The sequence below is a fragment of the Microtus oregoni genome, unplaced genomic scaffold (genome assembly GCF_018167655.1).
Source record: "Microtus oregoni isolate MIOR12 unplaced genomic scaffold, Mior012 000025F_ref0000491, whole genome shotgun sequence".
Lineage (NCBI taxonomy): Eukaryota > Metazoa > Chordata > Mammalia > Rodentia > Cricetidae > Microtus > Microtus oregoni.
In genome coordinates, this window is record NW_024543084.1 from 10,734,161 (window position 1) to 10,748,172 (window position 14,012).

General features: G+C 50.0%; 1 protein-coding gene across 1 annotated transcript; it reads right to left on the reverse strand.

Moving 5' to 3' along the window:
- Nucleotides 1-384: 384 nt before the first annotated feature.
- Surf4 (surfeit 4) lies at nt 385-13,415 on the reverse strand. Its single transcript, XM_041674669.1, has 6 exons — nt 13,216-13,415; nt 6,596-6,782; nt 5,585-5,661; nt 4,913-4,956; nt 4,319-4,505; nt 385-1,731 (listed from the first exon to the last, which is right to left on the reverse strand). Exons 1-6 carry the CDS (start codon nt 13,261-13,263, stop codon nt 1,465-1,467), a joined length of 810 nt encoding a protein of 269 aa, XP_041530603.1. The 5' UTR covers nt 13,264-13,415; the 3' UTR covers nt 385-1,464.
- Between the last annotated feature and the right edge of the window lie 597 nt (nt 13,416-14,012).

Consider the following 14,012-nt stretch of genomic DNA (forward strand, 5'->3'; position numbering starts at 1 on the left):
GGCGTGAGCCACTGCTGGAACTCACACAGGGAGGAGTAGGCTGGCTGTAAGGCTGCGGAACACGGGCTGGGTGTTGAGAAGGTGAATTCAGACTGCAGAGCCCGTGAGGCAAGAAGAGGCAGGATTGACCCAAGGTGACTCAAGAGGACACAGTCCTGCCTACCCAGCTGATGCCAGAAAGGAGGACACCTCCAGGACTCTGCACCTAAGGGTAAGTGAGCTGCCAGCTCCTCTCCAGGGGTTCTAAGCCTGTCTACCTGTCTCCTCCAAAAGACCTGGAGAAGGTGGAGGAGGAGCCCAACCACCCTCATGGCACTACCATACAGATGAGCAGGACCACAGCATTAGACAGCTTCCCCACCCCGCAAAAAGAGAAACACGGTATAAGGCAATGTTAGAAAACTTTAAATACAGGACTGAGATCAAATTGGTAAGGCATCACAAATTGTAAAAAGTATCTTGGCTGCATCCAGCAGAGCAAGTTGACAAAAATCTGAGCAAGCAACAGCCTCAGGGAAATGGTGTCATCGGGGCTGTCGATGGGGTAAACTCAGCCTGGATCAAGGAGTTAAGCTGGGGGGAGCATGGTCTGTGGGGTCCAGGCCTTGCTCTGAGAAGGTCAAGTGTGAGGTAACTGGGTTGAGCCTGGGTGTCTTCAGTACTGGGGCTCCTCACTTCTGGGCCCCATGGCATTACTGCTCCCCAAGCTGGTTCCGTGGTGGGCCATCCTGTGAGCAGCTGGATCTCCTGCCCTTCCCACCACCAAGCTGGAGGGGATAGCAGTACCTAAACCAGCAGCTTTCCAAGAACTTCCTACCCCTGACCCATCCCATCCCTGCTTGGAGCCAGGGTACCATTGACCCAGGAAACAGCATTCAGCCAGCTGGCACCAAGGACTTGGGCCAGCAGTAGCAGCCACCTCTCCAATACTTTACTATTCTCTAGGCTTGGGGTTTCTCTAACATCTTCATTGATCCTATAAAATACAGGGGCAGAAGCAATGCTGGGCCACTGGTAGGATTCTGAACTGGAGGTTTTAACTGTTTGGTGTTTGGCTGGACCATCCTAAGTCATTTAGCAGTTTGAGCTAAGGATGTAAACTTAAAACTAAAAGGGAAACTGCTTTGAATGATAAAGTATAGCTCAGTACAACTTGAAGGCCCTCATCCCTCAAAAGAAACTCAAAGACAGGATTGAGGCCATAGCCCACCACACTGTCTACTCGAATCCTTGGCTAAGGAATGACCATCCAGCTGCCCAGCCCTGGATAGTTAGACTCCAGACTGTTTCCAAAGCAGATTTTACCTTCAGTTTTCAGGTGTCTGCAAATAAAGTTCTCAGAACATCTGTGCCTTTACCAAGGGAAGGGAAGGGAAGAGGACACATAAACGCTGGCAGTTTGTTGTCTACCCTGAACCAGTCCAGGGCCTTGTGCCTCAGCCAGGGAGGGGAGGGATCTGTCTGTTACCACTCTTTCTTCTTCTCGTCCATGGAGACACCCCCTGGGCCAAGAGCCACCACCAGGAGCAGGCCTCCAATCACTGACATGGTCTGGAAGAAGTCATACTTCAGGAAGTCATGCATGGGTTTATAGACCGGGATTGTCCAGAAGGCGTTGAAATACACGTTGATGGCAAACAGCCAGACGACGAGAGTCAAAGCTGCCAGCTTGGTTTTAAAACCAATGGCTACTAAGATCATCAGAGCTGTGCCCACAATGTTCTGGATGATCTGCACAGATTCAAAGAAAAAACATTCAGGCTAAAGGTCAGGAAAAAAGCTGTGCACACTTGTATCTGAGCTAGGCTCATATAGCTCTCACTAGGGCAGGAGGAGAGCTGAAGACTGTATAGGCAGAAGGAGCACACAAACCGGAAAACTATTTTTTTTTTTTTGCATGTGGGGGTATCAATACTAATTTCCAGAAAAAAATTCTATATTAAAGATGCTTTGGGGGCTGGAGAGATAGCTCAGTGGTTTAAGAGCATTGCCTGCTCTTCCAAAGGTCCTGAGTTCAATTCCCGGCAACCACATGGTAGCTCACAACCATCTGTAATGAGGTCTGGTGCCCTCTTCTGGCCTGCAGACATACACACAGACAGAATATTGTATCCATAATGAATAAATATTTTTTAAAAAAGAAAAAAAAAGATGCTTTGGCTTTATATGTACTCCCCAAATACCATGTGCTGGAAAATTCCCCAAATCTTATCAGTGGTGTTTGCCTGCTAGAACTTTGGTGAGTAACTAGGCTGTGAATGAAGGCTTGTTCCTCAGTCTCATCATGTGATACCCTGTATTTCCTCGGTACTCTACAGAGTTATTAACCACAAGACCCTTACCAGATGTGACCTCTTCACCTTGGGTCTCCCTGCCACCCGAGCCCTAAGCTGAATATAACATCATTCTCTATAAAGTGCTCCTTCTGTGGTATTCAGTTACAACAACAGAAAATGAACTAAGAAAACTGGTATCAAGAAGTGAGGTTGTTGCTAAAGTAGCACCTGACTATAGAACGGTAATGATCAGAAGTTGGAGACATTTAGAGAACCATATTGAAATGAATGGAGCAGTGACGGCAACTCTGGGAAGAGCTGAGAAGACAAAAGAAAGACCATAATGTCACTGGTAGTATTCAATGGCCTTGACCAGCATGTTGCAGCACAGGTAAAACAGTAAACATGAAACAAGGGTTTCTAAATTAGTAAAAGCCATTCTTGTTAGAAAACTGCAATGCGTTAGGCAGTTGTGGTACTTGCCATTAATCCCAGCACTTGGGAGGCAGAGGCAGGCTGATCTCTGTGAGTTCAAGGCCAGCCTGGAAGCATTCCAGGAAGGCATTCCAGGAAGCCAGGGCTATACAGAGAAACCCTGTCTCTTAAAAACAAAAAAACAAAAACGACAACAACAACTATGTTGGGTGTTGTGGCACACACCTTTAATTCCAGCTCTCAGCTCTCAGGAGGCAGAAACAGGTGGATCTCTGAGTTCTAGGCCAGCAAGCCACCCAGGGTTACAGAGAGAAAACTTATCTTGAAAATCTAAAATAAAATGATGATGATGATGAAAGAAGCTGCAGTGAATTCTGCTGCATTGTGTCCATGCCTAGGACCTTAGAGAATACAGAACTTCTATCTGGCAGAAGAAACCTACAGTAGCAAAGCATTCAGGTTATGTGGCTGCTTTTGATCCTGACTGTTTACAGTAAAATAAGGGTGCAAAGACTAAATTTTTAACAAGGAAAATGTGAGGACATGTGAGAAGTTCTTTGGCCATGTGGTAGAGAATGAAAGACAGTTTTTCAGGGTCTCTTATGTAACCCCAACTAGCCTTGAACTTACAATCCTCTTGCCTCTGTATCCCAGGCACTAGGATTTTAGGTCTGTGACACACTGGCCAAGGAACATTAAAAAAAAAAAAAAAAAAAAAAAGAAGAAGAAGAAGAAGAAGAAGAAGAAGGAGAGAGAAAGAGAGAAAGAAACAGAGAGAGAAGGATATGTTTGTATTTGTGTTTGAGTATATGCATATGTGGAGGAGGGTGGAGGCCAGAAGAAGGTGCTGGATATCTTCTATTCTTTTTTTTTTTTTTTTTGGTTTTTCGAGACAGGGTTTCTCTGTGGTTTTGGAGCCTGTCCTGGAACTAGCTCTTTTAGACCAAGCTGGTCTCGAACTCACAGAGATCCGCCTGCCTCTGCCTCCCGAGTGCTGGGATTAAAGGCGTGCGTCACCACCGCCCGGCCCATCTTCTATTCTTTTTGAAGAAGGGTCTCTCTCTGAACCTAGAGCTCATCTCAGCTACAGGAAGAAGCAATCTGAACAATCCTGCCTCTGCTCTCCTAAAAGGCCAGATTACAGGCATTTGCTAGATGCCAGATAGTTACTCTCGTGCTAAGATTTGAACTCTGGTCCTAACTGGTCACAGAAAAACCACTCTTTGCCAATGAGCCATCTCTCAGCCCCCAAGCACCATATTTCAGTGTAGACTATTTGGGAAAGATAAGTTAACAGCTGAAGTGCTCCCCTGGTCTACACCGTAACTCTGAGAGCTCATTTCATCTACACCTGCCTAGAAACCCATGCTGGAAAGCACTCCTCCCCCGCCTCCAACAATGCTAACTTCTAATGTGTGACAGATAAAACCAGAGTGTATTGGCCAACAGTGTGAATTGAACTCTGAAGTAGAGTAGTCAGGAGTCTGCAGAGGGCACTGGCCTTTCCCTAGCAGAGCTGGGCAGGTTCATTTACAAGCATGGCCTCATCTCTGGCTGTGCTCAGGCACAGCTGTGCCAACAGGCAGCACATGGCTCAGGGTACTCACAGAAAAGAAGCTGGCATCAAAGTGAAGGAGGGTCATGAACATCAGGACCAGCAGGACCCTTCCTCCAAGCTGCATGTACTGCTTGGGGGAGCTCTCACGCATGGTGGGAACACCAGCAAACATGCTCTTCCCTTCTGAGCGGGACTCTGCCAAGAGCAGCAGCAAACCTCCTCCTAAAGCCAGGTTCCTGAGGAACAGAAATGTCACCTACATTTACCAAGCATATGTCTACCAAGCCAGAGCACACCAAAGCCCACCCTTCCTTTCTTTAAAACAAACCACCACTCAATGGGACAAGGACAGGCTGAATACAAAGGACCAGCTTCAAGTTAAACCTGGATAATCATGGAATCAAGCTCTGGTCTCTACCCACTTCTACTCAAACCCTCAGTCTACACACCCATGCGATATGGGGCTAGAAGACAAGACCCCTCACTATCAAGCCAGGATTCCAGCTGCGGGGTAAAGGCCCGCTGTGCCCATTGAAACCCTTATTCTCAGAGGCACAGTGGGGACTACGGAAGGTGGCACTAGCCTACAGGTGCTCCAGTGAGAGGGCCAAGTACTCCACTTTGCCACCCAAAATGCACCTACCTCATCAGAAACTTCAAGTCCCACAAAATGCTGTAGGCAATTGTCTGAAGGAACAGAGAGAAAATTGAATTAGCATTTTCACACTAATGTCTATAGATTTCCTAGCAGTAGGAGGTAGGATCATCCAATGGGATAAGAACATAAAATACACAAACTATTAAGACACTGAGGGCAGATCATTGGGACAGTTTGTCTCAGAATTTCTAACAGAGCACAGTGTAGCCTCTGGACCTGTTTGACTAACAAAGTTGTACTATAATGTCCTAGAACACAAAGCATCTGCAAGTATAGGCTGAACTATCCTGCTTAAGCATGCCATTCTGGCTAATTAGGCATTCTTATCTGTCAAATGCAGTGACTCCCAGTTCATATATAGCTGCAGTCAATCTGTGGCCTATGTCTGTGTCACAGAAGTTCAGGAAAAGGGGAATGATGGCCCAGTACCTATGGCCAACACCTGTTTGGGGCTATCTGCTCCTAAACCCTACCTAGGAGGGAAGACTAGTCACTTCTCCAAAAGGAAAAGCAGCTCTGGACAGCCAGATACACAGGAGGGATAAGATGAAGGGGGAAGATACCAGACACAATATATAGCTCCACCAAAGCAAAGCAAAGTGAGACCTACCCCACAGCCCATGTACTTAACAAGAGAAGCACTAGGTGTCTGTGTACCTGCAGTGCGATGATTCCAAACAGCCCAAAGCAGGCGTACTGCACGAAGTTCCTGCTCAGCACCAAAACACAGCCAGCTAGAAAGAGGACAGAGTTAGGGGCTGCGTGTATCCAGGACAAGACGACACCTCTGTTCCAGTGCTGCTGAGCTGCAGCACCCCAAGCAAAGCACCTTCCCAGAGCCTTGATGGCAGGCAAAGCCCATGCCCTGGAGCCTGCCCAGCTTCTGAACCACACTAGTCCAGATCATACTTTGCTGTGGAGAGCCATAGCTCTGTGTGCCAAGGGCCACCAGTGCAGGACTGACTGCTCCACTATGGAGCCCATCCAAAATGCTTAAAAGCACAAGTCCTTTCTTACCCCCTTACAAGCAAAGGCAAGAAAGCTGTCACCAGAAGATGGGATGTCAGAAGATCAATGTGAATCCAAAAGCCCCGATTCTCTGCTGACTAAAACCCTTTATCCTTTCTAGACACCTCCTTCTTTGATTACCTTAACTGCCCGGCTCTAGCATCTGCTCCTGCATTTACAAAGCAGGGACTGTGTCCAACTTTTTTCTTTATTTATAGACAGAGTCTCACTATATAGACCCAGCTTCCCTGGAACTTGCTTTATTACATAGGCCAGATTGGCCCTGAGCTCAAAAGAGGCAGCCCCTGCCTTTGCCTCCTGAATGCTGGCATTAAAGGTGTGAGTCACCACACCAGGCTTGTGTCCAATTTCTATAGCAAAATAAATGAGCACAAGACTGGGTATGGATCATGCATCCAAAAGGTCATAGAAATGAACCGTGGCTGTCATGCTTCAAAGCCCAGGGCATGGCTAAAGCTGTAATCTCAGAAGACAAGCACCTGGGTCTTCATCACCATCAGTCTTCAGCCTGAAAAGGGGGTACTCAGGCCTCAAGTTCACACACAGTCTCTCAATGGCCAACAACCACAAGTTTGGCGAGTATCATTCAAGGGAACAAGATGCCCCAGAAGTATATTAGAGAGGCTCAGAGCCACTTACTCAACTGTCCCAGGAGGTTGAGGAACACGAAGGATGAGGCCAACAGGTAGCCACAGCTCCAGGTGGTGTCAATATAGTCACGTTGCTCACTCCACTGGAACCACATACGGATGCCATCCTCCAAGAAGGTGCTAATCAGGCAGAGTCGTGCCACATGAGGCAGGTACTGCTTAGTGACTCGCAGGAACTGCAGGACCACAGAACACACTGGTGAGGTGGCTGTAGCCTCAATATGTAAGCAACAGGGTGAAGGATCAAGCCAGCTCTGTGCAAGGCAGAGGCCTTCAGCAGTGCCAGTGCCTTCCCTGCCCCTAGGTGCCCCCCTCTTAAATCTGGATATGTGATGATCCAACACTCAGCCCCAGAGACAAAGACATCATCACATGCATCTGGCACAGAACCAGGCAATGTCCAGTACTATTTACCAGCATTGCTCCACCTCCAGAGACATCAAGGGAGAAATACCACAAGACACACAGTTTCCATGCCCAGTGAGGGGCATTAACAAGTAGGAGGCACAGACACTATCTGAAAGGCTCTCAGAGATCTTCCAGTCCAGGGATTCTCCCACCTCAGCCCCATCACATCCAGGGCTATCTCCCCAGCACTGACGAGTACAGACCAGGAGGGCATCGCTTATCCCCACCCACAAGATGCCACAAGCAGCATTCCCAACTACAGCACCAAAACAAATGCCTCTATTGTTGCCACTATTACCCACCCCAACAAAATCCCTACGGAAAGTTCACTATCCTATAGGGCAACTGTAGTACAGATCAACAGCTGTGCTATGGGCTAGAAAGTCCTGGGATGTTCTCACAGCCTGTATGACCAAAGCAAGGTTAGAACTGCCAAATATGAGACTGACAATGATTGCAGTGAAACTCAAGTGTGAAAATCACCAGCAAAGGGCAGTTCTGAAATGCACATCCATGGCTCCCTTCTGTCCCTGTGAAGACGGCATTTGATGGCTTGATTAGGAGGCCAGCATACTCTATTGAAGCTAGGTGCAAATGCCATGTAAGTGAACTCCATACTTTTTGTCAGAGCTGAGCTGCAGGTGGAAAAAATTCAAGGATATCATAGAGGCCCAGGAGAAAGATCAAGGAGCCACCCATGGACTGACGTGTCAAGAAGAGTCTAAAGGGCAGAGTCTGACCCCACCAGGGCAGCGGAGTGAACGTGGGCTGTGCAAGCCCTCCCAGGGCTGACTAAACCAGCTGCTGGAAGAGATGAGGATGTATATAAGTACTTCCAAATTCTCCTTTAAAAAGGAGAATTTAAAAAGCTGCTTCAGCCAGGCGGTGGTGGCACATGCCTTTAATCCCAGTACTCAGGAGGCAGAGAAAGATGGATCTCTGTGAGTTCAAGGCCAGCCTGGTCTACAAGAGCTAGTTCCAGGACAGGCTTCAAAGCTACAGAGAACCCTGTCAAGAAAGAAAAAAAGAGAAATAAAGAAAGAGAGAGAGGGAGAGAGGGAGTGAAATAAATAAAGAGGAAGGAAGGAAGGATAAAAGAAAGAAAGACAGACAGACAGACAGACAGACAGACTGCTCCAAAGTCCTGGATGGTCAGATCAGCCTTCAGCCCACGAATGGGTTGCCCAGGCCTGGCCTGGCCAGCAGTGCAGACAAGCTCCACCTGGGGCAAGGAACAGCAAAGTCACAGTACTGATACCCACATCCTCTAGACACACAGTCTGTGCCCCTGATGTGCATTATTCAGTGCCCCTGCAGGTGCTTATTCAGCCCTACTGAAGAGGCAGAAGCCACACTGATGCACAACAGAGACCAGTCAGCAGCTCTGGGAGTCCGAGCACAGGCACTCAGGCCACTGTTTTCACCCTGTCCAACCCATCTTTTCTGACCCTGGCCAGCAATGTGCTCCAGGCATTCTGTTGGATAGGGTAGGGGTTGCTACCCTTCAACAAGTAAGGACCACACAATTACTCGCTGCTAAGATTCCTTCCCAATTTGCAGAGTGGAAAAATCTGTAAGAATAAAAAGAGAAGATGTGCTTTAAAACAGGAAAAGTAACCAGGTATGATGATGCAAAGCCTGTGAGGGCAGCTTTTAGGGAGGCTGAGGCAGGAGGATTACTTAACTTGAGCCTAGTATTTCAAGACCACGTTTGGCAACATAGGGACCCAATCTCACAATAAATACAAAAGGAAAAGAAGTTCCAAATGTGCTTGAGTTTTAGGGCCCTGGTAGAAAGAACACACATACCACATCCTGTTAGGTGAGGGGACAAGTGACACCACTTACCCTTCCAGTTTCTGCCTCATGGCCCTTGTGTTCTAGAAGCAGCCAGCAGTGATGCAATCACCAATATTCTATGAAAAAGGTAAAGACCACCACCACGGCTCTCAGCGCAGTCCTGAGAAATGACCCTCATATTGTGAAGCACCTAGCAGAAGCTGTGCAGACCACAGGAGGGTGTGGACTCTCAGCAGCCACAGACACTGGAGGTGTTCTGACTTGCTTCCAAATGAGAACTGTTCCCCGACACAATTACAATGATGCTGCACTCACCGAGCAAACCAGCCCAGCCCTGCTCCTCCCTCAAGAACCTCACCACAGATGCTCAATTGCTACAATCCACTAGATATGGTTAAAACGTCCCGAAGAGTCTGCTCCTCTTAATTGGAGTGTCTGGGTCAAGAGGATTAAAGAGTAGAAGACAGTAATGGAGGGAGGGACAAGTCACACCTCCTTTCCACGCCAGCATGATTGGGAGACCATGGCAGTGATTTGCTTCTGGGGGAAAGTGCAGAACTGCAAGTAATATGTGCTGAACTAAGCACATCTGCTGGGCTCTGCTTTCCAAAGACAAGCCTCTGTCAGGTGGGCACAGGGTACCAGTCAACAGCCTTCCTTTGATGTGCATCTGAACAAAGGCAGGAGAAAAGCCGAGTTTAACAACAAAGATAGACAGCCCTGAACACATCACAGCTCCTGCTCACATCATGTCCCACAGCCACATCACTTCTGTGCTTGCAGACCCTGCCAGTGTCCCAGCTCGCACTGGACATGAATACCAAGAGCAAAGAAACTCCATAACCCCAGTTCTCACTGCAGAGCCTGGAAAAGCCAGTGGTGGATGCTGATGAGGAAAGCTTGTGGGAAGAAAGGCAGACACATCAACCCACCTTGACAAACAGGCTTCTCATGAGCTTTGCAAACAAGCAGGATGTGCTCACGGGCAGTGAAGCAACCAGCTAGCATAAGAAACTAAAAGGCTCAGTAATGAAAAGCTCAAAGGGCCCAAGTTTGGTTCCAGTAACCACATGGAAGTTTACAACCATCCATCTGTAACTCCAGTTCCTGGCGATCCAATACCCTATTCATATAGTCTTCTTTGGGCATCAGGCACACAAGTGGTACAGACGTATACGCAGGCAAAAAAACACTCATACACATGCAAAAACAAAAGTAAAATAAAAAATGAGGAAGGTTAAATCTGCCTGAGGGAGAGGACCGAGGGGATTTAGGATATAATCCTATCTGTCCTGAGATAGGACCCAGGAAACAGGTCAGGATAACACAGTGAGTGCTGCTGCCCTCACACAGAGCAGAAACACAAACCTCCTCGTTCGTCTTCAGGACAGAAAGGGCTCCAGGGCAGCTGCTGCCCTCGGTTTGGGAGAACTTTAAGGAAATGTGGCGTTAGATTTATGCCTCGGTGAACTCTGTTCAAAAGACCCACAAGCTCAGGACCTGAGAACAGCAACAGGCAGGCAAGGTCAGCTCAACAGTGTGGGGGCTCCCCTGGATTCTGGGACCTCCAGAAAATATGCCCAAGCACTGTTATAGGTATCCAATGTACCACAGACAGAAAGGCTGCAAGACCACCTTCCTTTTCTATAAACTAGAGCAGTTAAAAGAGGGCAAAGACAGTAAGGACTGGGCCTCATCTTACGGGCACTAACCAGCCTCCCATGTCTCTCTACCTCACTTTCCCAGAAGGGGGCACTGTTTAACCTCCAGTCAAAACCAGCAAGCAGAGCTGTGAGTCAGCTCCCCCAATCCTTAAAGGTCTCAGAGGTACAAGACAAAGCACTGGGAAATAAAAGGCTCAGCCCCCCACCCCACCCCAACATCAGGCCCTACCCAGGCCATATAGTGTTCATCACAAGTCAATGAGTACATGAGGTGCAAGGAACCTCATCAGGCCCACTCTGGAACTTCAACAAAGGCCCACACCAGCTCCTTGAACAAGTCAACACACCAAAGTCCACATTGGGAAAGTAAGGCCCCTGTAGCCTTCCTATCACCCTGGTAACAGCCATCAGGCGGAATCCATTAAGCACTAATGTTCCTGGTGTGAATTCACTTGGAAGCTACAATCTGCCTACCTTGAATCAAGCAGCAGCCACAGGACACAGTCTGATTTTGAGTTCCTGGCTCTTTCCCACCTGGGTTCTGATGGCGTCTGAAGGCCTATCTCATAGACTTAGCACTCCTCAGGGCCTGGCTTCCTGGGAGCAAGAGGACACGTTCCCTAGCTGCCAAGGGTAAGGAGCTTGATGCCAGGGCAGAGATGTAGCTCACAGGGGCCTGCCTGCAGGGCCCAGCCTCCACCAAACCAAAGGGAAAGGCTGAGTTCTACCAACATAGCGGGAAGCTGACCTCTAGGTAACAAGACCAGGACTGTGCAGATCATGACAAACCTCTCTGTGGTCCTAGGAAGATGGAGCCTTGATGGCCAGCCCCCCAAGAAGGTAGGGATGCCCAGTTAATGGCTCAGTGTTGTCATCACTATCAGAAACTTTTCCAGGTTTCAGATGAGAAGCCTGATTTTCTGGGCAAATCTGTGCAAAGTCAGTTCTACTTTTGCTTTCTAAAGACAAGGCTAGACAACACGGATGTGTGACACTGTCTGGCAACATCTTAGAGGTAATACCCGATTCCTAACACACTCGATCCTTTCATTAGAAACCTGGACAGACTAGCAGCACCTTCCTCAATGTTACAGGTGAATATTCAACACAAAAATCTCCCAGGACTGGTCACACTGAGGCCACAGGAGGGCATCTCTGTGGAAGACTCCCTGGTGACACAGGTCCTGACACTGGTTCAGCAGAGCAAGAGTCACATCTCCCAGCAGCCCCACAGGCTCTCCCGTAGTGTCCTTTGCTATCTTCCAGGTGGGTTCCGAGGCTAATCCCTGCAAGCAGGAACCTTCACCTGGGAAAGCAACAGGCCATCTGAAGTGCTGGCATCGTCACACTGGTGTGTGGCTCAAAGACAACTCCAGGCCCGGGATGTGAGCTGCCCTGGACACCAGGCTTGTAGTAGGAGACCCAGAGAGTTTCTTCCTGGGGTGGCAGTCACTGCCAAGTCCAAGAGCCTCAACCAAACACTGGGTAGAGGTGGACACTGTGCTCCCCACAAAAGCGTGCCCAGTCCCAAATTTTGGCTCCATTTGCTTAAACCAAAACAAAATTCATGGAGGACTTCATAAAAGATGAGCTTTTCCTCTAGTTGAAACCTATCATTCGATAGTTGGCAGCTGCTTGGGGATATTTTATCTGGGTCAGGTTGTGAAATCCACTTGCAAAATGGAGTGTTTTCCAGCAGAAGACTGTGAGGTGAGCAGCTCACAAACTTCCCCGGCTATGAAGCCACCTTCTTAGAGAGCTGCTACCCAGGGAGATAAAAAAATGGGTCACTGACAATTATGTCAATGAAGCCCAGCACGTGAGGAAGACCATGGCCCTTGAGAACTTTGGTGTCTTTGTGATGAATACAATTTTAAGGTTATGTCTTTAGTACCAAATCATAACCTTAAAAAAAAAACTTTTCCAAAGGGGGCGAAAATGACTTTAAAAAATATCAGCTCACACAAAAGTAGTTCAGCAGAACCGAATTTCTCATGAGAGATGACTCCCCTCAAAAGGAGGAGTAGACTAGCTTATTTGGCCCATAGCTCATCTGAAGATGCTCACACACACCCAAGCCTTCCAGTAGTCTAGGCCACAAAATGCTTCTTCGGATCACCGATAGCCACGAACACACTAAGTGAACCAGAACAGGCTGGCGGGTGGGCCCGGCACCACTCAGCCTACAGAGCTAGCTCAGGCTCCATTATTACTTCGCAGACCTAGCGGGGCAATTTCAGAAGTCAAAGGCTCACACCTACACAACTCCCACCCCGTTCCTGTCGAACTTAATTTTAAAAAGTGGGTGCTACCTGCGTCTCTTTCGGGCTCTAATCCTGCCCGGCTAGTCGCTGGGGCCCAGGCTCGTCCCAGGCCTTCCCTGTGGTTCACTGGCCACCTGTACCCTAGGGAAGGAGAGCCGAGAGGTAGGCTCCTCTCCTCCGATGTCGTGGACCCAGGCCGGACAACCGGGGCAGAGTCCACGCCAAGAGGGAGGGGCAGCATGGTCCCCGACGGTGGGCAACGGGGTGCACACTGGGAATCCCCATCCCCAGAAGTCCCCAAGGGGCTGCCGCGGTGCAGAGGGCAGAGCGCAGCACCGCGGGCCCTGGGAGTCTCCCTGTCGACCCCCGCCCAGACGCCCGCGGATCTTTCCGTGGAGCTGGGCAGGACGGCGAAGGCGAGGGCGAGCGTCCGTGGGGCTGTGAGGGCCGGAGGGCTGTGGGGCGAGTCGCACCTGGTCGGCGAAGTCCTCGGCCGTACCCATCAGGTCGTTCTGGCCCATGGCGGCGGCGGCAGCGGGCTCAGCTGGCGGGTCCTCGGCGCTCGCGCCTGCAGCGGCCTCCACAGGAAGTGCCCGGCGGCCGGCCTCGCTGCGCCGCGGCGGCTCTAGCAGCTGCCACGTAGGCCAAGCCTTAAAGGGGCCGCGCCTGCCGCGCGCCCTCACGCTCCAGACCCCGCCCGCCACGCTCGAGGGGCCGCCCGTCGGTGCTCCGCCCTTCAAGAAAAGGCCCCGCCCCTCCGCAGCCCTTCAAGCATATGTCCCGCCCCCTCTGCTCTAGGCCCCGCCCCTTACAGCCCTATCTCCCCCTAGAACCCAAAGCCCCGCCCACATCGCGCCCTCACCATCAGGCAGACCCCGCCCACGCGCTAGACGTCCTGCCACCCACAGCTCCCGCCCCCTAGACCTTGAAGCCCCGCCTACCGTTGTCGTTTACAGTGCACGCCCCGCCCTCCACCCGAGGAACACACCGGACCCTACCTTCCGTTCGGTCCAAGGAGCCCTACGCTCTGTGGCTTCTTCTTTAAGGGGCGGAGTACGAGGACGCCGCGTGCGTGCCAAAGGCCTAGGCAGACCCGCCCCGGGTCGGCGAAGTCAGATAGTGGGGCTGCGGAGGGGGGTGGGGGGCAGACGGGGTAGTTACTACTGAGCATGCTCAGTTGAGGGTCTGTCTACCGCCCTGGCTCGAGGGTCTACTGTCTTCCCTGTGCTCAGCAGAGTGTCAGTGAGGCAAAGTGTCTCCTCAAGATACC

What these genes read in the sequence shown, in the direction of transcription:
- Surf4 (XM_041674669.1), bottom strand. Translation starts at nt 13,263, where the DNA reads ATGGGCCAGAACGACCTGATGGGTACGGCCGAGGACTTCGCCGACCAG. An exon ending in TTGGAATCATCGCACTGCAG is followed by an intron (nt 4,957 to 5,584) that starts GTACACAGACAC and finishes CTGTTCCTTCAG; the next exon opens with ACAATTGCCTACAGCATTTT. An exon ending in GACTTGAAGTTTCTGATGAG is followed by an intron (nt 4,506 to 4,912) that starts GTAGGTGCATTT and finishes TCTGTTCCTCAG; the next exon opens with GAACCTGGCTTTAGGAGGAG.